We start from the raw sequence: 27489 nt of genomic DNA on the forward strand, positions 1-27489 counted from the left end.
CGCTAATATGAAGAAGTCTAGTTTGACAGTCCAGTCCAGACCATTTATTCAACTAGTATGGTGACTATTCTCTCTACTGTTTTCTAGCTCCAGCAGAGCACCATCATGTCTGTGTTGAACTGTGCAGCCTCTGGCCATGAGGTGAGCTCTCTCTCTCTCACATGTTATGTAATACGCTGTACCTGCCTTTTTATGCAGACAGCACTTACCTCAATCAATCAATCAAGTTTATTTTATATAGCCCTTCGTACATCAACTAATATCTCGAAGTGCTGTACAGAAACCCAGCCTTAAACCCCAAACAGCAAGCAATGCAGGTGTAGAAGCACGGTGGCTAGGAAAAACTCCCTAGAAAGGCCAAAACCTAGGAAGAAACCTAGAGAGGAACCAGGCTATGAGGGGTGGCCAGTCCTCTTCTGGCTGTGCCGGGTGGAGATTATAACAGAACTATGCCAAGATGTTCAAAATGTTCATAAGTGACAAGCATGGTCAAATAATAATCATGAATAATTTTCAGTTGGCTTTTCATAGCCGATCATTAAGAGTTGAAAACAGCAGGTCTGGGACAGGTGGCGGTTCCATAACCGCAGGCAGAACAGTTGAAACTGGAATAGCAGCAAGGCCAGGTGGACTGGGGACAGCAAGGAGCCATCATGCCCGGCAGCCCTGACGTATGGTCCTAGGGCTCAGGTCCTCCGAGAGAGAGAAAGAAAGAGAGAAGGAGAAAATTAGAGAGAGCCAAGATTTTCAAAATGTTCATAAATGACAAGCATGGTCAAATAATACCTCTCAGTTTAGTGCACTGATATAGCATTTTGATCCTCCTGTGTGTCAGACTGTCAGTATGTTTGCTGAAAGTGACATCATTGTCATCTGTCTAATATCCCATAGTTAGACTGTGTTAAGAGATCTGTTTAGAACAATGGCTGGACTTACACAGATCAATACTGTAAGAGGAGCCAGATGATACTAGTATCGCTAGAGTTGGATCTATATTTCCTTCTAGTCTACAAACACTGGTATCACCCACATACCACCATCAGAGCCAAATATTTAAATATATGGCTCTGACCACCATATACAGTGCATTAGGAAAGTATTCAGACCCCTTCCCTTTTCCCACATTTTGTAACGTTACAGCCTTATTCTAAAACTGATTCGATAAATAAAAATCCTCATCAATGTACACAAAATACCCCATAATGACAAAGTGAAAACGGGTTTTTAGAAATGTTTGCAAATGTATTAAAAACTATAAACAGAAACCTTATTTGCATACAGTACCAGTCCAAAGTTTAGACACACCCACTCAAGGGTTTTTCTTTATTTTTAACATTTTCTACGTTGTAGAATAATAGTGGGACATCAACTAAGACATATGGAATCATGTAGTAACCAAATAAGTGTTAAACAAATCAAAATATATGTAATATTTGAGATTCTTCAAAATAGCCACCCTTTGCCTTGATGACAGCTTTGCACACTCTCGGCATTCTCTCAACCAGCTTCATGAGGTAGTCATCTGGAATGCATTTCAATGAACAGGTGTGGCTGGTTAAAAGTTAATTTGTGCAATTTATTTCCTTCTTAATGCGTGAGCCAATCAGTTGTGTTGTGACAAGGTAGGGTTGGTATACAGAAGATAGCCCTATATGGTAAAAGAACAAGTCCATATTATGGCAATAACAGCTCAAATAAGCAAAGAGAAACGACAGCCCATTACTTTAAGACATGAAGGTCAGTAAATCCGGAACCTTTCAAGAACTTTGAAAGTTTCTTCAAGTACAGTCGCAAAAACCATCGAGCTATGATGAAACTGGCTCTCATGACGACCGCCACAGGAAAGGAAGACATAGAGTTACCTCTGCTGCAGAGGATAAGTTCATTAGAGTTAACTGCACCTCAGACTTCATCCCAAATAAATACTTCAGAGTTCAAGTAACAGACACATCTCAACATCAACTGTTCAGAGGAGACTGTGTGAATTAGGCCTTCATGGCCGAATTGCTGCAAAGAAACCACTACTAAGGACACCAATAAGAAGAGACTTGCTTGGGCCAAGAAACCCGAGCAATGGTCATTAAACCGGTGGAAATCTGTATTTTGGTCTGATGAGTCCAAATATCACCCCTACCTTGTCACAACACAACTGCTTGGCTCACGCATTAAGAAGGAAAGAAGTTCCACAAATTAACTTAACCTCTCTAGGGTACGTGAGACGGTAGCGTCCCACCTCTTCAACAGCCAGTGAAACTGCAGAGCGCCAAATTCAAAACAACAGAAATCCCATAATTAAAATTCCTCAAGCATACATGTATTTTACACCATTTTAAAGATACACTTGTTGTAAATCCAGCCACAGTGTCCGATTTCAAAAAGGCTTTACGACGAAAGCAAACCAAACGATTGTTAGGTGAGTGCCTATTCACAGAATAACAGCCATTTTTCCAGCCAAAGAGAGGATTCACAAAAAGCAGAAATATAGATAAAATGAATCACTAACCTTTGATGATCTTCATCAGATGACACTCATAGGACTTAATGTTACACAATACATGTATGTTTTGTTCGGTAAAGTTCATTTATATCCAAAAATCTGAGTTTACATTGGCGCCTTACGTTCAGAAGTTCCAAAACATCCTTTGATTTTGCAGAGCCACATCAATTTACAGGAATACTCATAATAAACATTGCTAAAAGATACGACTGTTATGCATGGAATTTTAGATGCACTTCTCCTTAATGCAACCGCTGTGTCTGATTTCAAAAAAGCTTTATGAAAAAGCAAACCATGCAATAATCTGAGTCGGCGCTCAGAGCCCAATCAAGACACAAATATATCCGCCATATTATGCAGTCAACAGAAGTCAGAAGTAACATCATAAACATTCACTTAACTTTGATCTTCATCAGAATGCACTCCCAGAAATCCCAGTTCGACAATAAATGTTTGTTTGTTCGATAATGTCCATCATTTATGTCTAAATTCCTCCTTGTTGTTCTAGCGTTCAGTACACTTTCCAAACTCACGACGCGCGGGCAGGTCCAGCGGAAAGTATGGACGAAAAGTAAAAAAAATTATGTCACAGTCCGTAAAAACATGACAAACGAAGTATTGAATCAATCTTTAGGATGTTTTTAACATAATTCTTCAATAATGTTCCAACCGGAGTATTCCATTGTCTTCAGAAGTGCGATGGAACAGAGCTCGCTCTCACGTGAACGCTCATGGTCAGGGCATGTTTAGGTCATGATAGACCTGACTCATTTCTCTCTCCTTCGGCCCCACTTCACAGTAGAAGCATCAGACAAGGTTCTAACGACACTTGACATCTAGTGGAAGCCTTAGGAAGTGCAACCTTACCAATATCCCCCTGTATCTTCAATAGGAGCTGAGTTGAAAATCGACCAACCTCAGATTTCCCACTTCCTGGTTGGATTTTCTCAGGTTTTTGCCTGCCATATGAGTTATGTTATACTCACATACATCATTCAAACAGTTTTAGAAACTTCGGAGTGTTTTCTATCCAATTATACTAATAATATGTATTTTCTAGCTTTTATGGCTTTGTAGCAAGCCGTTTACTCTGGGCATGCTTTTCATCCGGACGTGAAACTACTGCCCTCTACCCCAAAGAAGTTAATTAACTTTTTGTTAAGCTGATTGAGAGAATGCCAAGAGTGTGCAAAGCTGTCATCAAGGCAAAGGGTGGCAACTTTGAAGAATCTCAAATGTAAAATATATTTTGATTTGTTTAACACTTTTTTGGTTACTACATGATTCCTTATGTGTTACTTTATAATTGTGATGTCTTCACTACTATTCTACTATGTAGAAAATAGTAAAAATAAATCAACTAAATGAGTAGGTGTGTCTAAACCTTTGACTGGTACTGTAGAATTCAGACCCTTCGCTATATGACTTGAAATTGAGCTTAGTGTATCTTGTTTCCAATGATCATCCTTGATGTTTATACAACTTGATTGGAGTCCGCCTGTGTTAAATGAAATTGATTGGTCATGTTTTGGAAAGGCACACACTTGTCTACATAAGGTCCCATAGTTGACAGTGCATGTCAGAGCAAAAACCAAGCCATGAGGTTGAAGGAATTGTCCATAGAACTCAGAGACAGTATTGTGTCAAGTCACAGATCTGGGGAAGGGTACCAAAACATTTCTGCAGCATTGAAGGTCCCAAGAACACAGAGGCCTCCATCATTCTTAAACGGAAGAAGTTCGGAACCACCAAGTCTCTTCCTAGAGCTGGCTGCCTGGCCAAACTGAGCAATCGGGGGAGAAGGGCCTTGGTCAGGGAGTTGACCAATAACCCGATGTTCACTCTGACAGAGCTCCAGTTCCTCTGTGGAGATGGTAGTACCTTCCAGAAGGAAAACCATCTCTGCAGCACTCCACCAATCAAGCCTTTATGGTAGAGTGGCCAGACAGAAGCCACTCCTCAGTAAAAGGCACATGACAGCCCGCTTGGAGTTTGCCAAAAGGCATCTAAAGGACTCTGACCATGCAAAACAAGATTCTCTGGTCTGATGAAACCAAGATTTAGCTCTTTGGCCTGAATGCCAAATGTCACGTCTGGAGGAAACCTGACGCCATCTCTACGGTGAAGCATGGTGGTGGTAGCATCATGCTGTCGGGATGTTTTTCAGTGGCAGGGACTGGAAGACTAGTCTGGATTGAGGGAAAGATGAATGGAGCAAAGTACAGAGCGATCCTTGATGAAAACCTGCTCCGGAGCGCTCAGGACCTCAGACTGGGGTAAAGGTTTGCCTTCCAACAAGACAACGACCCTTGGCACACAGTCAGGAAAACACAGAACTGGCTTCGGGACAAGTCTCTGGATGTCCTTGAGTGGCCCAGCCAGAGCCCGGACATGAACCCGATCGAACATCTATGAAGTGACCTGAAAATAGCTGTGTAACGGCGCTCCCCATCCAGCCTGACAGAGCTTGAGAGAATCTGCAGAGAAGAATGGGAGAAACTCCCCAAATACTGGTGTGTCAAGCTTATAGCGTCATACCCAAGAAGACTCAAGGCTGTGATCTCTGATTAAGGTGCCTTAAGAAAGTACTCAGTAAAGAGTCTGAACACTTATGTGATATTAGTTTATTTGAATTTTTTATAAATTAGCAAAAATGTCAACCTTTTAATTGTTTGTCATTATGGGGTATTGTGTGTAGATTGACGGGGGAAATTATTTATTCTATTTTAGAAAAAGGCTGTATATTAACAAAATATGGAAAAAGTCTAGGGACCTGAATACTTTCTGAAGACACTGTATCATCCAGCATTCTAGAATGGATATTGTTGACAACCTGGCTTACATCCATTATTGAGAATCAGGGCAAACCAACAATCCAGGTTGAGGTGGATCAGGTTGAGGTGGACCAATTGAGGTGGATCAGCACCACATACCCAATACAAATATATTCTATTGAGTTTTTGCACTGGATGTATTCCCCCCATTCTAATAACAATACTTTGTCATTATAAATTATATTATAGAGTGTAACCAACTTTTGTTCTCATTGAGCATGTCTAACTTGTATATACAGTTGAAATCGGAAGTTTACATACATAGGTTACGCTCTTCTTGACATTTATGTTGCCTATTTGTATAGCTTCACAGTGTTTATTGGATGTTATTTGGTAACATGTTTATTGTTAGCATGAGTGCTAGTTGTGACTCGGGTTACTGCAGTTGAAGTCGGAAGTTTACATACACTTAGGTTGGAGTCATTAAAACTAGTTTTTCAAACACTCCATAAATGTCTTGTTAACAAACTATAGTTTTGGCCAGTTAGGACATTTACTTTGTGCATGACACAAGTAATTTTTCCAACAATTGTTAACAAACTATTTACAGATTATTTCACTTATAATTCACTGTATCACAATTCCAGTGGGTCAGAAGTACATACACGAAGTTGACTGTGCCTTTATACAGCTTGGAAAAATCCAGGAAATTATGTCATGGCTTTAGAAGCTTACGATAGGCTAATTGACATAATTTGAGTCAATTAGAGTTGTACCTGTAGATGTATTTCAAGGCCTACCTTCAAACTCAGTGCCTCTTTGCTTGATATCATGGGAAAATCAAAAGAAATCAGTCAAGACCTCGGAAAAAAAAATTGTAAACCTCCACAGGTCTGGTTCATCCTTGGGAGCAATTTCCAAACGCCTGAAGGTACCACTTTCATCTGTACAAACAATAGTACGCAAGTATAAACACCATGGGACCACGCAGCCGTCATACCGCTCAGGAAGGCGTTCTGTCTCCTAGAGATGAATGTACTTTGGTGCGAAAAGTGAAAATCAATCCCAGAACAACAGCAAGGGACCTTGTGAAGATTCTGGAGGAAACGGGTACAAAAGTATCTATATCCACAGTTAAACGAGTCCTACATCAACAAAACCTGAAAGGCCACTCAGCAAGGAAGAAGCCACTGCTCCAAAACTGCCATTAAAAAAGACAGACTATGGTTTTCAACTGCACATGGGGACGAAGATCGTACTTTTTGGAGAAATGTCCTCTGGTCTGATGAAACAAAATTTTTATTGTTTGGCCATAATGACCATCTTTATGTTTGGAGGAAAAAGGGGGAGGCTTGCAAGCCAAAGAACACCATCCCAATCGTAAAGCATGGGGGTGGCAGCATCATGTTGTGGGGGTGCTTTGCTGCAGGAGAGACTAGTGCTCTTCACAAAATAGATGGCATCATGAGGCAGGAAAATTATGTAGATATATTGAAGCAACATCTCAAGACATCAGTCAGGAGGTTAAAGCTTGGTCGCAAATGGGTCTTCCAAATGGACAATGACCCCAAGCATACTTCCAAAGTTGTGGAACAAATGCTTAAGGACAACAAAGTCAAGGTATTGGAGTGGCCATCACAAAGCCCTGACCTCAATCCCATAGAAAATTTGTGGGCAGAACTGAAAAAGCGTGTGCGTGCAAGGAGGCCTACAAACCTGGCTCAGTTACACCATCTCTGTCAGGAGGAATGGGCCAAAATTCACCAAACTTATTGTGGGAAGCTTGTGGAAGGCTACCTGAAATGTTTGACCCAAGTTAAACAATTTAAAGGTAATGCTACCAAATACTAATTGAGTGTATGTAAACCTCTGACCCACTAGGAATGTGATGAAAGAAATGAAAGCTGAAATAATAATTTTCTCTACTATTATTCTGACATTTCACATTCTTAAAATAAAGTGGTGATCCTAACTGACCTACGACAGGGAATTTTTCTAGGATTAAATGTCAGGAATTGTGAAAAACTGAGTTTACATACACCTTAGCCAAATACATTTAAACTTCCTACTTACACTGTGTCTTACTCGTAGACTAACCTATGCCTATAGATCCATGGTTAGGTTGATTGTTCATGTGCTGCAGTTCCCAGGTTACGAGGTGGAAAATGTGTTGGGGAAGGAGGTGGGCCCCCTCAGCGCTTATGTCCGCGTCGTCACCAGGAAACCTGCACCGTCGATCGGCCTGGAAGAGATCTGCCTCTGAGATCCCGTGAAATCAATCTGTAGGACTAGGAGGCCTCCTCAGCCCAGCCAGGCCCAGGCTCTGTACAGAGCATGAATAGTTAGGGTGGAAAAAATAGATCTGTTTGTGCGTTACTGATATGTTAGGACCCTGGAGCTGACAGCCCAAGGTTAGAACTGAAGGACCAGAGAGGAGTAACATATGTCAGACTTTGTCATGTGGGTCCAAATGGTGACTGTAAAATATGCCTGTATGCTGTATATAGCCGCACGTTTCTTTCAAAATGTTCACTTGAATATCTACCTCCTAATCTCTCTCTGAAGATGAATGGTGCTTATACTGTGTCAATAAACCTTGTATTATATGTTAGTGTATTTGTTTACCTTTTTCTGTACTTTCTTCCACTAGCTGTGAAAATGTTATTCTCGAGAAGTGGCCCAACTCCAACTGAGGTAGATTCTTGGCCCCAGCAAATCCATATAAAACATACTTTAACCATGCCAAGTAATTTATAATCACAAATGTACTAATATGTTCATCCCAAACACACTCATAGACAATGATGATTTGTATGACTTTTCAGCACTTTTATTAGAGATTCCATAAGACAAATATTTAACGTTTTTTTAATATAAACTATATAAAATTCAAACATGCTCTTGTTCTTACAAAGTTTGGAATTATAAAACATGTACCATATCTGGTATAACAACAACTAAATGAAGTAGTAAAATAATTTAATATAGGAAAAAAAATCCCCCAAAAAGATTATGGCAACAATATGGGAGGAAGCCTACGTTTCCAGTACATTTCCAGTGCCATAAATGTAAGCTTGTTTATAATGCATCTGTTACAGATGGTAAGTCTGTGTTGAGGTATGTATTTCAAAAGTTCAGTTAATTAGAAAGTAAGATTAATTGGTCACCGTCTAGCCCCACCCGTGGTCCCCAAAAACGAGGAGTTGTGATTGGGAAGCTGCTTGAAGAAATCTCTCAGGCCAGTGAGCTCACTGGTTAGTTGATCGATTGTTTTGTGTAATCTGTCATTCTCTGAACCCAGTTCAAGCATTTTTTGCTGCATTTCCACGTTGCGTTGCTTTGCTTTGTCCCTACTTTTCCTCACTGCAACGTTATTCCTCTCACGTCTCTGGCGGTACTCTTGGCTGTACCTGTCAAAATTCTTTTTCCCTTTCTCCTTGCCGACCTTCCGAGGAGAGGAGTGGGCTGATTGGCTTGAGAGAGGCTCTGGGGTTGATGGTGGCGTTGGTTGTCCCATGGGAAGGCTCACGGAGGTCTGCGCGCAGTTTTTGATCTGGGAAGGTAACGACGAGGACATGTCATTGTCGCTCCAGTCCGATTCCTGTTTGATCGGTGCACTGAAGACCCCCTTGTCAAATCCACCCTTGAGCTTCCTCTCGAACTCTTTTTGGCTTCCAACTGCGTATGCGTTGGTTGAACAGTTTGACAGCTGCTGCATATTGCTGGACGACGTAGTCGAGCTTGGCATGTAGAAGTCTGTCTTCTCTTGCTTCACAGTGTTGAATAAGTCAAGGAAAAGTTCATCGTTGCAGAGTTCCAGGTGTGGTACTGCTGTCATCGATTCTATGTAGGAGCTGAAGTCGATGGCACTCTCGTCGTCGTACATTGCAGGGGCTGTGTTCAGCTCGGCTATGGTTGTGTCCTCGCCCGTGCCATGATCACTTCTCCCGGGTTTGCAGACCCCCTGAAGACCGCTGCTCAGCTTATTGTCGTAGAAGTTTGTAGGCTCCATCGCCCAACTCATGTTGCATTGTGGAGACACGCACTGAGAATCCAGGCTGTATATATCACACATGAACTCTGCTTTCTGCCCTCGTGGGGTCGGACGTCAATAGATTTCGTTACTTAGTAGCCAGGTAGTTGGAACAAGCTTGATACAATGTATCACGCTCACTCTGTATTACTGGAGCGTCTTCTTCCCTTTCCCCAACGTTGCTTCTTTTAAGTGGTGTTTAGGTTTATTCTAAAATAGTGGCGGTATATTAAGGTCTGTAACTTCTCTGAAGTCTCTGTATTTCGCGGAGTGTATTTTGTATCTTTCCTCTGCTTACGTCAAAGGTTTACCTCCCCCTTTGACAAGCCAGTAGAGTCTAGTTTGAATCACGTGGTCTCCCTAGCTCCCATTTGAGGAGAGAAGGGTGTGCGCACATGACACAGTGTATTGGGGGGATTCGATTATGCTGAACCGCGGGGCACCGGTCTATGACCTGTGAGGTCAACGGGCAAAAGCGATGAGGTAGCAGCGCCCTCTCAAATCGAACAGTAATCTGCGCCGCTCTGCCATATCAACGATGCAGCATGGTGCATTGTCCAGAAACACATCACTTTTCCATAAATATATGTTTGAATTTTCTATCTAGTTTTCATTGGAAAGGTAGTTAGTGTTTTTCTCAAAGCGGTCACTTGCATGTGAAAACATAGAATCCTACTCATTATGCCACATGCTTAATTACTTAACTTTAGGTTTGAGGCGACTACGCCGTGGGCTTTAAACGGCGAACCTGGCTCACGTCCGGGAGGAAGGCCGGTTCCAAAACGAATGCAATCAACTTTCACCCAGGGCAAAACACGTCAAGGCGCCCGGGCCAGGTGAATCGAATTCCCTAACTGACAAGCGCACAAGTTCATGCTGCGTATGTGGAGCCAGAGTTTTTATAGGCATCATCGTGTAAACCAGTGGTTCCCAACCGTTGGTACCCCTAAAGTACCCCGTCATGTAGTTTTTACCAGTAGGCCTATGGTCTCATGAGTCTTCTCAAGTACCCACTGTGGGTAGGCCAAGTACCCTTGGTTGGGAACCATTGATGTAAACTGTCAAGTGCACGTCTCTGGTCATATGACATTGTGGGCAGTGGAAATGTTACATAATGAGCAATATTTTATATTCACAGATTTGTGTACAGTATGTGCCGTTGTCTATAAAATAAATGAAATGTCCATGATGGCCCTGGAAAGTAGGTTATCATGGTTATTAATTTGATATAAAGGCATTGTTACTATATAGAAGAATGCAGAGTAATTACTTATGGTAAGAGCAATTTTGATGTGTTCCCGGAATTTGTTTCATGCCATTCCCATAAATTCTATGAAAACCTAAAGATATGCATTCTGTATTTTGAGTGATAGTCGAAAAATGTTGACACATTTCTCATGGCACATACGCCACCTTGTGGTAAAGGTTTACACTAGCGCCCCTGAGTGGAATATGTCGCGAGAAACGATATCCGATGATGGGCGGATTACCCAGACCTTCAGTTGAACACAATTATTACAATGCAAATAATTGGTCTACTCCTGAAATAATAATTAAATACTTACAAAAATAAGAATATTAATGTATTCCATTTAAAATGTTAACCGTACTGATTGTGACACCCCGGAATCCCCTTGATGTGCAAATGCTAATGTAGAGTGCACACGTAGTTTAGCTTCGCTATTGGTGGAAAGTTTCCCGGGACTAAAACGTCACACCCACAATTTCGCGCCAAATTCATTGCAGTAGCACTACGTAGTAGGTAAGAAAAGTAATTTTAAGATACTGTAGCTAGCTATTTCTAAGGTTATCAAAGGCTAAATTAACTAGGTCGTTGTTTATTAAATGTTTTACGTTAGATCAAATTCAGATTACCTAATTTGTGTTTGGGAATGTTCACCGGATTTTTTAAATTGTTAACTTGCACTAGCTAGCTACTCTTTTACAATTGTCTTGAACATGCCAGCCATCAAAGTATTTGATAAAAAATGATTAGGAATATATAATTAGAGAATGTACCTAGTTAAGGATTTACAATCAATATTTTATTTGACAAGTTTAGTTGACAAGCTCTTTCGGGAAGTTTAGTTGACTTCCCAGCAAGCTAACTGGCTAGGATGCATTGTTTCATTACACGTCGATAAGAATGCAAGTAGCTACCAACAATTTACTAGTTAGCTATTGACATAGCTAATAACAAAGCCTGTAGTTAGTTAATTCAAGCTCAACTCAGCTATGTGTTACTTACTGGTTGTATTGTTATTTTACGAGTTGAAGACGAATACATTTAACGTTATTTAACCAGATTTCTTTTCTAGGACCTGTGATCATTCAGAATGTCTTCACCAACATCAACTCCCGGTAGACGCAAGCGCAACAGGGATGACATTCCAGCCACTCGTAAGTTGGCAGCAAAAGGTTCTGAGTACCATAAACTATATTTACAGTTTGATTTTGTACAGTGATATTCTGTTTTTAATTTAATATAACACTTAAGGACATATAAATCACATGAAAGGAAGCAGTCTAACCAACTATGTATTTTTCTGTCTCTAGCTGGCAGTGATGGCCTGGTCTCCCCTCCTTCCCAGCGGAGGAGACGTCAGGACTCCTCCAACGGGGATCTGCCGGCCATGCCCACATCTCCAGCCACAGACATTGCCAGCCCTGCTGTCCATGACACCTCTCTGTTCTCCAGCCCACGCCGCTCAGGTAACTGCCTCTCCAGCATTGACACACAGAATGATGCTGTTTAAGTTAGTCTTTTTTTTGGAGTCGCATAAATATACAGTACCAGTCAAAAGTTTGGACACATACTCATTCAAGGGTTTTTCTTTATTTTACACACTGTAGAATAGTAGTGAAGACAAAAACACTATTAAATAACACACATGGAATCATGTAGTAACCAAAACGTTAAACAAATCAAAATAGATGTTATATTCTTCAAAGTAGCCACCCTTTGCTTTGACAGCTTTGCACACTCTTGGCATTCTCTCAACCAGCTTCATGAGGAATGCTTTTCCAACAGTCTTGAAGGAGTCCCCACATATGCTGAGCACTTGTTGGGTCCCTTCCTTCACTCTGCGGTCTAACTCATCCCAAACCATCTCAATTGGATGGGGTCAACAGGCCCCCATTAACATCAACGGTGCTGTAGTGGAGCGGGTCGAGAGTTTCAAGTTCCTTGGTGTCCACATCACCAACAAACTATCATGGTCCAAACACCAAGACAGTCGTGAAGAGGGCACGACAAAACCTTTTCTACCTCAGGAGATGGGGAAAGGAGCTCGGCATCTGACCATAAGGCGCTACAGAGGGTAGTGCGTACGGCCCAGTACATCACTGGGGCTAAGCTTCGTGCCATCCAGGACCTATATAATAGGCGGTGTCAGAGGAAAGCCCATAAAATTGTCAGCGACTCCCAAGTCTCCCAAGTTCTCACCCAAGTCATAGACTGTTTTCTCTGCTACCGCACAGCAAGTGGTACCGGAGCGCCAAGTCTAGGTCCAAAAGGCTCCTTAACAGCTTCTACCCCCAAGACAATAGACTGCTGAACAATTAATCAAATGGCCACCGAACTATTTACATTGACCCACATGCATTGTCACTTCACCCTTACCTACATGTACAATTACCTCAACTAACCTGTACCCCCGCACACTGACTTGGTACCGGTACCCCCTGTATATAACTTCGTTATTGTGTTACTTTTTATTTCTTTTTTTACTTTTTAGTTTATTTGGTAAATATTTTGTAAGTAAGCATTTCACGGTAAGGTCAACACTTGTTGTATTTGGCGCTTGTGACAAATAAAGTTTGATATGATTTATATGGACAGATCCAAGATCAGCACTCCTACTCTGAGATGCGTTGTGGAGATGGGCCCAAATCATTTGTGTAGCACAACTGCAAAAAATAAACTGGACCTAGAAGAACTGAGATTTTGACCCTGTGATGTCACTCGGAATGTTAAGTCAATGTCTTCTCCTCAGTTCTCCCCAGTGAGGTGGACATGAGCTCCCCTCTGATGTACGGGACTCCTAGCTCCAGGGTGGAGGGCACCCCCCGTAGTGGTGTGCGTGGCACCCCAGCCAGACAGCGCCCTGACCTGGGCTCCATCAGGAAGGCCCCCCAGGTGGACCTTCACTCTGAGCCGGTGAGTAGAGGAACTCCTATATGGAGAATGATAATCGGGAAATGTATAACCGCTAATGCTATATAGAATGATATTGTTAGCAAATCTGTAACACCTAATGCTATTGATTTTAGAAAGATGGCGTTAGAGATTTGCTAACGGCTTATGCTATATAGAATGACATTGTTAAGAAATCTATAACAGCCAATGCCATTTTTGTCCTCTACCAGCCAAGTGCAGATGGTGCAGTAGCCAGTGAGCAGGCAGTGGGTCAGAAGCTTGTTATCTGGGGCACTGATGTCAACGTGGGAACGTGCAAGGAGAAGTTCCAGGTATGGAAATTAACCTTAGGGCTTTGCTTTCATTGGTGTAGAAAAATAAATAATACAAATCTAATTGATAAGAAAAAATGTGAGTTCAACCTGTTAGATCATTTTATCTGAATGCTATTATTGTTCATTTTCACCATAGAGATTCCTGCAGAGGTTCATTGACCCGACTTCCAACGAGGATGAGAATGCTGGTTTGGACCTGAACGAGCCTCTCTACATGCAGAAGCTGGAGGAGGTAGGGTCCCCCTCCCCCTAGCACCATGTGACACCAATAACAGTGATCAACCATTTACATCTTGTCTTGAGACTAGTATTGCACTTATTCTTTTGCAGTGATAATTTTCTATTTGTGTTGTCCCTTTAGATCAGTGTGGTTGGTGAGCCTGTGCTGAACGTCAACTGCGGCCATGTGCAGTCCTTTGACGCAGACCTGTACAGGCAGCTCATCTCCTACCCCCAGGTAAACACGCACGCACCAGACGGTCTCACATATGAACCCTCTCGAGTGTAAGTTCTACTAAGCTAACATATGGAATTCTTTTAAGATGGACATACCAAGGGTCATTTAGATATTTGATTTCTAGCTTTAGGACCTCTCTAATATTAAATGGGAGATAATGGGCTATGAATGCTAACTTAAAATGTTTCCCGTATGACAGCTAGCAAAGGTGGGTTGGTGTAATATTTGTCTGTTAAATATTTTTTGACCATTTATTACCATGGGCATAGAGATACAATATTTAATTATGTGTAGCATACCAATAAGAATGGTGATTTATAATGTTTTTCCTATATCTCTTTCACAGGAAGTCATCCCCACATTTGACATGGCTGTCAATGAGCTGTTCTTTGAGCGTTTCCCAGACTCCATCTTGGAGCACCAGATCCAGGTGCGGCCGTACAACGCCCTGAAGACTAGGAACATGAGGAGCCTGAACCCTGAAGGTAATAAGACTGTGGCGGTAATTACATTTTGTCAGCCGGTAACTGTCATGCAAATAACTGCCGGTCTCATTGTTATTCACAGTTAATTAACATAAACACGTTTAACATCTCCGGACTTCCACACATAGCCTACAAGGCACTGATGTGGACCTCTGGAACATACACTTTTTAAAATAGGCTAATAAATCAATTTAATATAGCCTACACCAACACAATAAATCCATTATTTATTTTAGTCATTTCTAAAGAAACATCATATGGCGAAAAGAACCGAATAGCATATTCTGAGTCATGTTAGGCCCTGATCTGGCTATGCCATGTGGCTGTTCGATACACTAGTTCATTTAGCAGACAAGATTTGCTTATAAATCCTGTGGCATTTTATATTATGTTATAGTAAGAAGAATACAATTGAACATAGCTGAATAAAATAGAAAGGATATTTTTCTGGCGGGAGTGCGCACATGCATGCTGCTTTTCTGTTGATTGGTTAACAAAGGGATCATTTAAAACATGTCCTATATGTTTAAATGTAGTTATTTATGCAACTTTAGTTGTGATAGAAATCAAAACATATACCCTAAGGTTTGTAAGGCTGCATGATGCGACACTAATGATGGTTTGACAAAAGTAGCATATTTCTTGCACAGGCTGCACACCATCTTTCTCTTATTCAATTTGACAAGCACTCAGCGGTATTCTCATCCATCAGACTATTCTGAATTGAATCTATTTTTTTGCATATAGCTTACTAACATGTGTGTGATTATTTGATTTAGAGTGGCCCACAAAAAAACATGTTATCCTTAGCCTGCACTGGAATAGCGTATGGCGGAAGTGCTTCCCGCGGTTCCGTTTTTAATATGCCAGGTTGGCTACATCGGTTGTAAAGTAAATTAATGTGCTTAATTTTAAGAATTTAGCAATAAAGAAAGCTTCAACCTCTTTTTAAATAGTGGCCAGTCAACTGTTTTCACATGTGATTGCGCAATGACTGGGCTTATAAGAACACGTTTCACGAGGCTCTTTAGGCTATAGGCTCTCCAACCATGTTCCAGGGGTCCTAGGCCTATAGGCTATGCTTAGTTATGTGGCCACTTTAGTTGATACAAACCATATAGGCCTTTGGGCTTGGTAGTAGGCATGATGCATGTGACTATGGTTTCTTGCCTAGACTGCACATGCTGAACGTCATTCACAACTGGTGATAATCTCACCCATCAGGTTATTCTCAATGTAATCTTGTCTATGCATAGACTAAATAATATAATAATTTACCAATCAAAAATTTGGACACTCATTCCAGGGTTTTTCTTTATTTTTACTATTTCCAACATTGTAGAATAATAATGAAGACATCAAAACTATGAAATAACACATGGACTCATGTAGTAACCTAAAAAGTGTTTAAACAAATGAGAATATATTTGAAATTCTTCAAAGTAGCCACCCTTTGCCTTTATGACAGCTTTGCACACTCTTGGCATTCTCTCAACCAGCTTCACGAGGAATGCTTTTCCAAAAGTCTTGAAGGAGTTCCCACACATGCTGAGCACTTGTTGGCTGCTTTTCCTTCACTCTGTGGTCTAACTCATCCCAAACCATCTCAATTGGATGGGGTCTGGGTGATTGTGGAGACTAGTTAATCTGATGCAGCACTCCATCACTCTCCTTGGTCAAATAGCCCTTACACAGCCTGGAGGTGTGTTTTGGGTCATTGTCCTGTTGAAAAACAAATGATAGTCCCACTAAGCGCAAACCAGATAGGATGGCGTATCGCTGCAGAATGCTGTGGTAGCCATGCTGGTTAAGTGTGCCTTGAATTCTAAATAAATCAGACAGTATCCCCAGCAAAGCACCATCACACCACCTCCATGCTTCAAGGTGGGAACCACACATGCAGATATCATCCGTTCATCTACTCTGCGTCTCAAAGACACAACGGTTGGAACCAAAAATCTCCAATTTGGACTCATCAGACCAAAGGACAGATTTGCACCGGTCTAATGTCCTTTGCTTGTGTTTCTTGCCCCAAGCAAGTCTCTTCTTATTGGTGTCCTTAAGTTGAAGGCCTGATTCGCGCAGTCTCCTCTGAACAGTTGAGGTTGATGTGTCTTTTACATTTATTTTGGCTGCAATTTCTGAGGCTGGTAACTCTTAATGAACTTATCCTCTACAGCAGAGGTAACTCTTAATGAACTTAACCTCTGCAGTAGAGGTAACTCTCGGTCTTCCTTTCCTGTGGCGGTCCTCATGAGCCAGTTTCATCATAGTGCTTGATGGTTTTTGCTACTGCACTTGAAGAAACGTTCAAGTTCTTGAAATTTTCCGGAGTGACTGACCATGTCTTGAAGTAATGGACTGTCGTTTCTTTGCATATTTGAGCTGTTCTTGCCATAATATGGACTTGGTCTTTCACCAAATTGGCCTATCTTCTGTGTACCACCCCTACCATGTCACAACACAACTGATTGGCTCAAATGCATTAAAAGTTAATTTGTGGAATTAATGTCCTTAACAAGGCACACCTGTTAATTGAAATGCATTCCAGGTGACTACCTCATGAAGCTGGTTGAGAGAATGCCAAGAGTGTGCAAAGCTGTCATTAAGGCAAAGGGTGCCTACTTTGAAGAATCTCAAATACTACATGATTCCATAGTTTAGATGTCTTCACTATTATTCTACAATGTACAAAATAGTAAAAAACAAAGAAAACCCCTGAAATTAGGTGTGTCCAAACTTTTGACTGGTACTGTATGTGTGAAATTAGTTTTGATTTCGGCCATTATCTGTCTGTCGGAACAGGGTCGTGGAAAAAAGGTCATCCTTATGCATTTAAATAGCGAATGGAGAACATTTTCACATGGTTCTTTTTTCATGCCAGCCGGGTAGACTACTCCGGTTGTAAAGCGAAGCAATGTACTTAATGAGGAATTTTAAGATAAATATAGTAGACCTAGCCTATAGAAAAAGTATAGTATCCCTCTTTAATAGAGGCCATCAACTCAGTTCTCACGCAATTACATAGCCTATAGAAATGTTGCGCAACATTGGCTAATAGGAAAACTTACTTCATTCCATGCATCAACCAGCTATTTACATTTTAGTCATTTAGCAGACACTCTTATCCAGAGCGACTTACAGTTAGTGCATTCATCTTAAGATAGCTAGGTGGGACAACCACATATCACAGGCATAGAAAGTACATTTTTTCTTTAAAGTAGCTGTCAGTAGTCAGAGCTAGAAGAGGGGGTCAAGTGCTGGTTAAGTGTTTATTTAAAAAAATATATATAATGGGAGGGGGGGGTCGAGGTGAGTAGGATTAATTCAAATACTGTTTGAAGAAGTAGGGTTTTAGATGTTTTTGGAAGATCGGCAGAGACTCTGCTGTTCTAGCTTCAGGGAGAAGCTGGTTCCACAATTGGGGTGCCAGGACAGAGACGAGCTGTCCTCCCGTAGGGGTGGGAGAACGGAGTGCTCGAATTGGGGTGTAGGGTTTGAGCATAGCCATAGGTAAGCACCATGGTCTTGTAGCTATGAGGAGCTGGCTCTCACTGTGCAACAGGTGATCCTATTCCACTCAAACTCTGAATGCCAGGGCTCTCATGAAGTGTTTGACAGGGACAAGTGATTAGAGGGACAATAGAGCGCTTAGTACCAGGGTATTAGCGACTGGCCATTAGTAAGTTTGCTAGGCTACTAATGACCATCAGCGGCATCAGAGCGCCGTTTGGGGGAAGTCTAGTAGCCGTGACTCATCGGTCATGTCATTTGACTGCAGTCATGACTCGTGACTTCCGGTGTGGTGGCAATACGGTAAACGTGACTGTCCTAGTAATAGTACAAAAGCTGAAGAACATACGCACATCCAGCTACATCAGTTTAATGAAGACCTACGGGTCAAAACGTTGTTAAAAATAAATATCACCTGGGAGCATGAGCAGCATTGTGCGGCGTTTTCCTATCTGTTGTCCTAGTAATAGACCATATCATCTGATGGATGTCTAGCTTCCCTGAACAATGGATGAACATCTATTGCACTATAAACCATATGAGTGCATTACTCAATTAAACATTGATTTTCTTTCAAAATTGAGTGGCAGATGATTTGTACTTTTGGGGCTTACATTGATTCCATTTACCCCGGGCAAGCTCAGTCTAGCATATCTAAAATGTATGAAGCCATATCTGGTGCTATAGTGCTCAGTACTTAATACAATCTTCCTCTGTCCCTCTCCTTCCAGACATTGACCAAATGATCACCATCAGCGGCATGGTGATCAGGACCTCCCAGCTGATCCCAGAGATGCAGGAGGCCTTCTTCCAGTGCCAGGTTTGTGCCTTTTCTACCCGTGTGGAGGTGGACCGCGGCCGCATTGCAGAGCCCGCCGTGTGCCGCAACTGCAACACCACCCACAGTCTGGCCCTCATCCACAACCGCTCAGCCTTCTCCGACAAACAGATGGTGAGATATGGGGTGAAAGCGTTTTTTTAAGTAGGTCAAGATCATGCAGGGGGCTGTTATACTTTAAGACAGTCTGCTTACTTTAAATGGAAGATACCATTTGTTTGGATGTTGCTGAACAGAAAACTGAGGGTAGTGGTTTAGTTCAGATAGCCGTTAGTTCATAAAAGCTTGTCTTCCTGGGTTAGAACACAAATCCAATAGTGTATTTCCAGACACAGCTCTGAAGAAGCAGAACTCCAGTTCTCACTCTGATTCATTTTTTTTCTCCTTTTCAGATCAAAGTGCAGGAGTCTCCTGATGACATGCCTGCTGGGCAGACCCCTCACACCACCATAGTGTATGCTCACAACGACCTGGTCGACAAAGTACAGCCAGGAGACCGCATCAACATCACTGGTGAGCTGTTATCCCCGTAGAAGAACTGGTTGTGAAGCGATAATGTATAGCTTTGCTGTTGGATATGGTATGTGGAAGAGAGCAACCCGGCTCTACGTATTTTACTGGTTTGTGACCCACTGACGCCGCCCCCGGTTAGAGGGGAAAAAAGCAGCCCAAGAGTTAACACACAGGAACTTTATTTAACCACCCCGAGGAAGATAAACATGGGGATGGACCTGTACAGGTACAGAGAGAAAATGAATATGCTATACAGGATATAAATACACTGCATAGATATGTGCAGAGTGCAATAGAATGGGAGAAGCTATGTATGAAGGAATGATGATGAATACAACTGGAGCAAAGGACTATCTAATAACCACATATTACAGAATTGAGTTGAAGTCGAAGTTTACATACACCTTAGCCAAATACATTTAAATGCAGTTTCACAATTCCTGACATTTAATCTTAGTAAAAATGACCTGTTTTAGGTCAGTTAGATCACCACTTTATTTTAAGAATGTGAAATTTAATGTATAGTATCTTTCATCACATTCACAGTGGGTCAGAAGTTTACAAACACTCAATTAGTATTTGGTAGCATTGCCTTTTAAATTGTTTAACTTGGGTCAAATGTTTCAGGTAGCTTCCCACAATAAGTTGGGTGAATTTTGGCCCATTCCTGCTGACAGAGCTGGTGTAACTGAGTCAGGTTTGTAGGCCTCCTTGCTCGCACACGCTTTTTCAGTTCTGCCCACAAATTGTTAATGGGATTGAGGTCAGGGCTTTGTGATGGTCACTCCAATACCTTGACTTTGTTGTTCTTAAGCCATTTTGCCACAACTTTGGAAGTATGCTTGGGGTCATTGTCCATTTGGGACCAAGCTTTAACTTCCTGACTGATGTCTTGAGATGTTGCTTCAATATATCCACATATTTTTCCTTCCTCATGATGCCATCTAAAGCACCCCCACAACATGGTACTGCCACCCCCGTGCTTCACGGTTGGGATGGTGTTCTTCGGCTTGCAAGACTCCCCCTTTTTCCTCCAAACATAACGATGGTCATTTTGGCTAAACAGTTCTATTTTTGTTTCATCAGACCAGAGGACATTTCTCCAAAAAGTACGATCTTTGTCCCCATGTGCAGTTGCAAACCGTAGTCTGGCTTTTTTATGGCGGTTTTGGAGCAGTGGCTTCTTCCTTGCTGAGCGGCCTTTCAGGTTATGTCGAAATAGGACTCGTTTTACGGTGGATATAGATACTTTTGTAACTGTTTCCTCCAGCATCTTCACAAGGTCCTTTTCTGCTGTTCTGGGATTGATTTGAACTTTTCGCACCAAAGTACGTTCATCTCTAGGAGACAGAACACGTCTCCTTCCTGAGCAATATGACGGCTGTGTGGTTCCATGGCGTTTTATACTTGCCTACTATTGTTTGTACAGATGAACGTGGTATCCTTCATGCATTTGGAAATTGCTCCCAAGGGTGAACCAGACTTGTGGAGGTCTCAAAAATACATTCTGAGGTCTTGGCTGAGTTCTTTTGATTTTCCCATGGTGTCAAGCAAAGAGGCACAGAGTTTGAAGGTAGGCCTTGAAATACATCCACAGGTACACCTCCAATTGACTCAAATTATGTCAATTAGCTTATCAGAAGCTTCTAAATCCATGACAATTAGCTTATCAGAAGCTTCTAATTCCATGACATCATTTTCTGGAAATTTCCAAGCTGTTTAAAAGCACAGTCAATTTAGTGTATGTAGACTTCTGACCCACTGGAATTATAAGTGAAATAATCTGTCTGTAAACAATTGTTGGAAAAATTTGTGTCATGCACAAAGTAGATGTCCTAACCGACTTGCCAAAACTATAGTTTGTTAACAAGAAATTTGTGGAGTGGTTGAAAAACAAGTTTTAAGGACTCCAACCTAAGTGTATGTAAACTTCTGACTTCAACTGTAGTAACCCGAGTCACAAGTAGCACTCATGCTAACAATAAACATGTTACCTAATAACATTCAATGAACACTGAAGCTATACAAATAGACAACATAAATGTCAAGAAGAGTTCATCTCTGCTTGGAGCACATGTGGTAAACGCGTCCAACAGGCATAACACGCATCCCCATATACACCGGTCCACCCATGCTCACAGACTGGGAAACTGGGGAAAAGACCGTTCGGGTATGGGCCATATTTACTCCCTTGGGGAGTATGGGTCAGGCTGGTCAGCCAATCAGGGCTCGGAGAGACTGCATGGCTAGAGCGTTCACGGCTATTGTCTAGTTGGCTGAAGCCACGAGCTGGAGATGTTCAATCTCTCATGCGAGGGGGAGAAAAGGTGAGGATGAGTGAGAGCCAGACAGCACGGCTCCAGAAAGCAAATAAACAAATGCGCACACAATGATGTAGCGCCCTCGGCAAGGGGATTCTGTAACAGGCTATAAAGTGCTTTCAAAAAAGTGTGCTCTAGTTAAAGGGGCAATCTGAAGTTGCCACATCTGTTTTTGGACTAATAAAGAAATGATGTTCAGTGATTTCTTGTAGAATATTGTAGCGGTATTTATTAGAGAGGGGTAAAGATAACGATTTTGTTCGGGCGCCAGGCAGGTATTAACCATGCCAAAAGGAAAAGAGTAGAATAGAGAGAGTACCACTACCAGACCCACAAACATCAGCAGAAGAGACTGCCTAGAGTCTAGCCTGTTTACCAGATAGCCAGTGGAGAGAAAAGAGAATACACACCTTATATCACAGCACAGGGGTAACCCCACCAAGAATACCTCATACAATAATGGCAGAGAAATTGAACAGCAACTTCATACAAGAAAGAACCCAGTCATCAACAGAGGATTTGCAGTAATATGTATTGTCTTCCAGTGGAGGAGTGCAGAGGGTATGAATGTGGGGGGGTGGTCATAGACACAACAAAGGCCTTAAAAATGTCCACAATCTTCTCGGCCACATGTCATTAGTACACCCCACCAACTTGCAAGCAACCTCCCTTTTAACTAAAATGTCCACCCAAATACTTCTGGCAGGGCAATAATAGTCCAGCTCTAATGAACTTCAATGGGAAGTGCATTTGAAAAATAGAAAGTCTGTTGCATGGTAAAGCACTGGAACGATAGAGGGAAGAGAAAGAGAGAAAGCAAACAAGAGATCTTAGCTGTGGTCTTCAGGCGTGACCGTCCGATGGTTTGTTGGTTTGTATGCCAAAGCTTCACACCAATGTTGCTACTAATCCATGCGATCCATAACCGGCGCGGTCCCAAACGAAAACAACCACGACCGGTCACACCGATGATTGAGTTAAATACTTTATAAACTACACACGCTGAAAATTAAACTTCTGCAGCATAGCACACACAATCAAACTGTCGCGCCACCCAAGAGCTCCTCCCCAAAGAGCTGTCTTTATTTCCTCCTTCCTTACTGCTGATGCGCTTTTAAAGTGGCAGCGCACGGTGAAGGCTCCGTGCAGGATTTCGCCACAATATAACTTGTAAGGGCCTCATGCACTTAGTTCAACTACGGTATCCCATGTTAGTAACAAACACTGTATAGACTTAAAATATGCTTAATTATAATTGTGATATTTTGGTGGTCAATAACGCTTTGTTTGTTTCAACTGCTGTTTGCCCCTCTTTTTTTTCTTTTTTTTGCTTATAACCATGGGCTTAGTTTTTCTGGTCCGGTCACGTGGTAAGGAAAAACAATTAGCCGTAGTCATGCATACTGCTGCTGCTTACTAGAGTTTGAATAAGACGACATGGTTCTATGGACTCGTTTCCCAGCTGCGTCATGAGAAGTCGACTGTGCAACTTCAAATGCAGCTCGTGCAAGTAAAAAAGAAAAACACGTAATCAGATGGTTATCGTCAACCACGCAGATGTCAGAGGATTGATAACCTAGCAAGCCAACAAGACAAGGGAAAAAATCACAAATAAAGCTAGATAAAGCCATAAGAATAATATACATGTTGAACATTAGAAACAAGTTGGAACCTGTTCAGGGAACCGAAAACCGGGTAAGACCGAACATTTTTTAAGAAACAGAACCGAGAATAAAAGTGATCTGGAGCAGTGAAGATAACAGGTTAAATAAAATGAGTCATGATCCAGGGCTAGCTCTGGTCCAATGTTAAGTCAACTCTCTGAAGTTCAGTTACTTCATAGAAGTCACTCCTCCGTAGGTATAATTATGTATGTCATATCAACAAGTTGCTCAGCGCTTCATGCCCAGTGCTCTCCTCACACACAGAATTTCATTCACATGTCGCACCCTACATTTGTCTGTAGCTTGCCTGCTCCATAGCAAGCTCCCGTATCCATTGGTGAAGTAATTTAATGTCGAGTTGAATGTAAAAAAGGTTTAAAATGGAACAGAAATGAACAATATAAACGTTAATGTCTTGGGGTTCAAAACGGTTCAGAACTTTATTTTGCTGGTTGGAACAGTGTAACGGAACTGAAAAAATGATGGTTCTGTTCAGAACTAAACAATTGGAGGAAAATGTTGGTTCCATCCCTCCATAGCAATAGCCATCAGTCTTGTGTGTTCATGGTCATCACTCACTCACTGTTAAATTTCTCAAGGTCCCGAGACTCCCGACATCAGTGTTAGCTATCCTGCTAACTTTTTTTTCTTCTCTGCTAACTTTTTTTCCCCCAGAGCTTTTTGATGTTGGGATGCAAATGCATCACTGGAATGTTGACGTTTTGATGGTAAACAGAAAATTGTCGTGACGAAACTCTTCAACTCTCCCACAGGTATCTATAGAGCGGTTCCTATGCGTGAGAACCCTCGCCAGAGCAACGTGAAGTCTGTGTACAAGACCCACATCGATGTCATCCATTTCCGCAAGACTGATGAGAAGCGCCTTCACGGGCTGGATGAGGATTCAGACCAGAAGCTTTTCACTGAAGAGCGCGTCCAGACACTGAAGGAGCTGGCCTCCAAACCAGATGTATACGATCGTCTCTCCTCCGCCCTGGCCCCCAGCATCTATGAACACGAGGACATCAAGAAGGTCAGTGAAAGCAAAGTTGTTGTAGCACAAAGATATTTTCTATATTGCCTGCTGTGTAATTAAGATGTTTGTGCTACAACGCTTTTGGGAAACTCACCACGGGACCGTTTTCTCATCTCTCTCATCAAATTAATGTGGGGTCCTCTGCTGCCAGGGATGTGGAACTGCTGTCTTTCAGATTACAGTGGATTTTGCTTTCATTCAACATCCATGAACAGTACTATAAAGTTTGTCATTCTTTTCCCAGGGCATTTTGCTTCAGCAGTTGTTTGATTTTTGACTGAGTTTAGATTTCACTTCCATTCAAAATGCACAGTACTCTAAACTTTCTCTTCTTTTCCCAAGGGTATTCTTCTCCAGCTATTCGGGGGCACCCGTAAAGACTTCAGCCAGACAGGCCGCGGTAACTTCCGTGCCGAGGTAAACATCCTGCTCTGTGGAGACCCCGGCACCTCCAAGTCCCAGCTGCTGCAGTACGTGTTCAATCTGGTGCCCCGCGGTCAGTACACGTCTGGGAAGGGCTCCAGCGCCGTGGGCCTCACAGCCTATGTGATGAAGGACCCAGAGACCAAGCAGCTAGTGCTGCAGACGGGGGCCCTGGTGCTCAGTGATAACGGGATATGTTGTATTGATGAGTTTGACAAGATGAGCGACAGCACGCGCTCTGTGCTGCATGAGGTCATGGAGCAGCAGACTCTCTCCATCGCCAAGGTGGGTTTTAAAAAAAGAAGAACAACAAAACAAGATCAGGGGATAAACTTTCCTAGTTAAAAGGTTAAATAAATAAAGTTTACTGATGTTTAAGTTTCAGCACTAGGTTCAAGACTATTCACAGAAACGTATAGGCTTATCTTTAATTTTAATGTTAAATGTGGTGTTGGTAACATCGAATGATTAAATAGTTTCACTACTGTAGAAGCATTATAATTTTGTTTTCTGTTTTTAAGTAGTCTGTTAGTAACGGTAAACTACAGGGTAGTTTCTTACAAAGCTCTCTCTCTCTCTTTATTTTTGTCCAGGCAGGAATCATTTGCCAGCTCAATGCACGCACCTCCGTCCTGGCAGCAGCCAATCCTGTGGAGTCTCAGTGGAACCCCAAGAAGACGACCATTGAGAACATCCAGCTCCCTCACACACTGCTCTCAAGGTAAATATTACCCAATAGGTCAACTGCCCTGGACACTCTTATTGATTGTCAATAATATCCTTAGGGTCACTGAACCCCAAACAATGACTTCTCCACTGTAACTAAATGCACCTTGTTGCCAAAAAATATATAAAATAACTCACTACATGCATATGACCTGCTATAAATAAAAATAGAGTATGTGAGGCATTAAACATAATATATATAAAAAAGGAAATTAAATGCTATTTTTCCCCTACAGATTTGATCTGATCTTCCTGATGCTGGATCCTCAAGACGAGGCTTATGACCGTCGCCTGGCTCACCACCTGGTAGCGCTCTACTACCAGAGCGAGGAGCAGATTGAAGAAGAGTTCCTGGACATGGCTGTGCTGAAGGACTACATTGCATACGCTCGCACTTACATCATCCCCAGACTTAACGAAGAAGCCAGCCAGGCACTCATTGAGGTACGATATAGACATATAATAATAACAAATGCTCTAAGTTAAAAGGGGTTGTGATGTAGATGTAACTTCAGGACCTGACAGCACCAAATGCTGGTTAAAAAAAAGTATTAAGTGGCTGGCTAGGTTTGTTTCAGGCCCTGAATGTAACAAGTTCTGTGCTGGTTCCAGGTTTAGGCTATATTAAGCCAGCTGAAGTCCTGGTCGACACAATGCACAAAAATATCCTGCAGGAGCATTCAACAGTGTACAGATTTTATAAATAAATTGGATTGATTGTATGGGTATCTTTCTTCCAGGCCTACGTGGACATGAGGAAGATTGGCAGCGGGCGGGGGATGGTGTCTGCCTACCCCAGGCAGCTGGAGTCTCTGATCCGCCTGGCTGAGGCCCATGCCAAGGTGCGCTTCTCTGACAAGGTGGAGACCATCGATGTGGAGGAGGCCAAGAGACTGCATCGCGAAGCCCTCAAGCAGTCCGCTACAGACCCCAGGACTGGCTTTGTCGACATCTCCATCCTCACAACCGGTATGGAGGATTTAGTCTATTTGTAGTTACTTACTATGACAGCTCTTCCGATGTCTGCCATGTAAATATTTCAAATATGTTTTTTGATTAGTTGGATGTGTGAACCCAACCATGTTATGAATTTGTATATGTCAGTATCTTTGATCATGTGCAATATGGTGCAAGTAATATCTTTGTTTTTTTTACTCAACCCAGGAATGAGTGCCACGGCCCGTAAGCGTAAGGAGGAATTGACCCAGGCCTTGAAGAAAATGATCCAGTCCAAGGGAAAGTCCCCTGCCATGAAGTACCAGCAGCTGTTTGATGACCTCCGAGGACAGTCTGAAGCTGTAAGTAGTACCTCCCAGCTCTGCTTTTCTTTTCCTGGTGATGAGAACTATCAAGGAAAACAGTCATCACAATTACCTTAAAACATTTTAATTGGATGGTAAGCATATCAATCTGAATATTGTTTCTGTCCCCTAATGTGTTTCTTACAATTTGTTAACTTTCAGGCAATAACAAAGGACATGTTTGAAGAGGCTCTGCGAGCCCTGGCAGATGAAGACTATCTGACTGTCACTGGAAAGACTGTTCGCCTGCTGTAAAGACCAGCAGCTTTCTCTCTACAGAATACTGATCTGTGAAGAATGTTTGACCACATTGATGTTAATGACTCAGTCAGGACTAACATTGTATGCTTCATGATTACTGATAGTGCTTGGTGGCTTTGATGAGCAATAAAGAAATGCTTTTGTATGTCATTTGGGATGTTTCAGGTTTGGAAG

General features: G+C 42.0%; 3 protein-coding genes and 1 long non-coding RNA gene across 6 annotated transcripts in view; 2 read left to right on the forward strand and 2 right to left on the reverse strand.

Annotated features, from left to right (window-relative positions):
• The window catches only part of spidr (scaffold protein involved in DNA repair), an 80019-nt gene extending 72137 nt beyond the window's left edge, over positions 1 to 7882 (forward strand). The window contains exons 19-20 of one of the 2 annotated variants that reach the window (XM_055883539.1): positions 88 to 141; positions 7415 to 7882. In XM_055883539.1, the coding sequence (XP_055739514.1) occupies positions 88 to 141; positions 7415 to 7534 (174 nt within the window). In that variant the 3' untranslated portion in view covers positions 7535 to 7882. Of the gene's footprint in view, positions 1 to 87; positions 411 to 7414 lie in introns of those variants that run through there. The other variant, XM_055883538.1, reaches the window with a different exon arrangement.
• LOC129824150 (uncharacterized) lies at positions 17 to 7505 on the reverse strand. The gene is made up of 2 exons (XR_008754718.1): positions 7369 to 7505; positions 17 to 693 (listed from the first exon to the last, which is right to left on the reverse strand). It is a non-coding gene; the product is annotated as an uncharacterized LOC129824150 (long non-coding RNA).
• A 194-nt stretch (positions 7883 to 8076) lies between the features above and the next one.
• cebpd (CCAAT enhancer binding protein delta) lies at positions 8077 to 9573 on the reverse strand. The gene has a single exon (XM_055883542.1). The coding sequence runs from the start codon at positions 9344 to 9346 to the stop codon at positions 8435 to 8437; it is 912 nt and encodes a 303-aa protein (XP_055739517.1). The 5' UTR covers positions 9347 to 9573; the 3' UTR covers positions 8077 to 8434.
• A 345-nt stretch (positions 9574 to 9918) lies between these two features.
• On the forward strand, positions 9919 to 27465 carry LOC129824147 (DNA replication licensing factor mcm4). Of its 2 annotated transcripts, XM_055883541.1 has the most exons (17): positions 9919 to 11066; positions 11623 to 11704; positions 11861 to 12016; positions 13300 to 13463; positions 13673 to 13774; positions 13914 to 14009; positions 14139 to 14234; positions 14581 to 14719; positions 18964 to 19184; positions 19463 to 19583; positions 24342 to 24601; positions 24947 to 25312; positions 25621 to 25748; positions 25990 to 26197; positions 26494 to 26722; positions 26918 to 27051; positions 27217 to 27465. In XM_055883541.1, the coding sequence occupies exons 2-17, from the start codon at positions 11641 to 11643 to the stop codon at positions 27307 to 27309; spliced, it is 2577 nt and encodes an 858-aa protein (XP_055739516.1). In that variant the 5' UTR covers positions 9919 to 11066; positions 11623 to 11640; the 3' UTR covers positions 27310 to 27465. The 2 variants fall into 2 exon arrangements, with proteins under 2 accessions (XP_055739516.1, XP_055739515.1); XM_055883540.1 differs by lacking the exon at positions 9919 to 11066 and having other exon boundaries at positions 11079 to 11704.
• The last annotated feature ends 24 nt before the right edge of the window (positions 27466 to 27489 follow it).

The sequence above is a fragment of the Salvelinus fontinalis genome, chromosome 26 (genome assembly GCF_029448725.1).
Source record: "Salvelinus fontinalis isolate EN_2023a chromosome 26, ASM2944872v1, whole genome shotgun sequence".
Classification (NCBI taxonomy): Eukaryota; Metazoa; Chordata; class Actinopteri; order Salmoniformes; family Salmonidae; genus Salvelinus; species Salvelinus fontinalis.